This window comes from Helobdella robusta (assembly GCF_000326865.2).
Source record: "Helobdella robusta unplaced genomic scaffold HELROscaffold_3884, whole genome shotgun sequence".
NCBI classification, from domain to species: Eukaryota; Metazoa; Annelida; class Clitellata; order Rhynchobdellida; family Glossiphoniidae; genus Helobdella; species Helobdella robusta.
The window spans coordinates 1-1,116 of record NW_008704859.1 but is presented as its reverse complement, the minus strand read 5'-3'; the positions used below and the strand labels follow the sequence as shown (position 1 = coordinate 1,116).

The following is a 1,116-nucleotide window of genomic DNA, read 5'->3' as shown; positions in this document are numbered from 1 at the left end:
TTGCAGCATTTGCCGAAGCTGTAGGAATGAAAGGAATTAGGGTAGAACAACCCGGTGACTTGCAGCAAGCAATAGAAGAAGCCTTTGCTCACGACGGACCGGTAATTGTAGACGTAGTTGTCAATCCCGACTCTTTGCTAATGCCTCCGGAAATTACATTCGATATGATGCGAAACTTCTCAGAATACATTTGGAAAGCATTTGTATCCGGCGAAAAGAAAACGCTAAAAGAAATGCTGGAAGTAAACTTACCAAGGCAATTATAAAAACGAACCATCCTGCTCTTCATTACGAGGGCAGGATTTTTTTTTAATGCCAAGGCAGCAACTTCATTAAGAAAGCTTGATGATCTGGCAAGCATGTAGGTCGAAACGCTCTATGATGTCGGGCAAAAGACTCAGTCGTACACCCAAGCGCAAATTACAACACTGCATGATAGCAAAATGAAGTAACGGAGCATATCCGGCATTGTTGAGTTCGAGCTGTCCTATTTCATCTAGCCAGAATGTGTCGGAGCATAGGAGTAAAGGCATGGTTTGACTTATTGCTTCTTGAAAAGTTGAGGCGGAGAAGGTAAAGCGTCCTTGCGTAATAGTATCTGTTGTTTGGAGATCCTCGAGGTGGTTTGGCGTTCGGCACAGCGGCATTTTTACCAGCGAAGGCAACAATAACATGTCATATCCGGCAACAAGGTTGTTGCGTATAACTTTCTGTGAGAGAATTCCGCAACCAACGGGATCAGAGGTATACCAGTTTTGGAGATAAGAAGACTTTCCACTGTCCTTTTCTCCTGTAACGATCGTAATCATAACAACAAGTATTAAGGCTATGTGTTCTTGATGCTCGTAAAAGTATAAAAAAACCTCACATATCGTAGCAATACATGCTTTGATATGTGAGGTTAATATATCTATCTGCTTTAGTTTTTATTTCGCAGCGAAGAACGAATAGTTAGTTGCAACTTGTTTGAAAGCCATAACGCCTGCCGCGTTCAACTCTACTTTCATTTCGTCACCATCAGGAAGATACATGATAACTTCGTTGTTTTCAGTAAACGACATTAGTTTGGTTGTAGCTTCTTATGTTTCGATGTTCCAAGTTTTATCGTCTTGGTAA

At 41.4% G+C, this 1,116-nt stretch overlaps 2 protein-coding genes across 2 annotated transcripts; one reads left to right on the top strand and one right to left on the bottom strand.

The window, feature by feature from the left end:
* On the top strand, window positions 1–266 carry HELRODRAFT_93082 (hypothetical protein; the record flags this gene model as incomplete). The annotated part of the gene is made up of 1 exon (XM_009023984.1): window positions 1–266. A coding segment is annotated over one exon (266 nt), but the record flags the coding sequence as incomplete, so codon positions are not given.
* Window positions 267–332: 66 nt separating this feature from the next.
* On the bottom strand, window positions 333–914 carry HELRODRAFT_184769 (hypothetical protein; the record flags this gene model as incomplete). Its single annotated transcript, XM_009023983.1, has 1 exon — window positions 333–914. A coding segment is annotated over one exon (582 nt), but the record flags the coding sequence as incomplete, so codon positions are not given.
* Window positions 915–1,116: the final 202 nt, after the last annotated feature.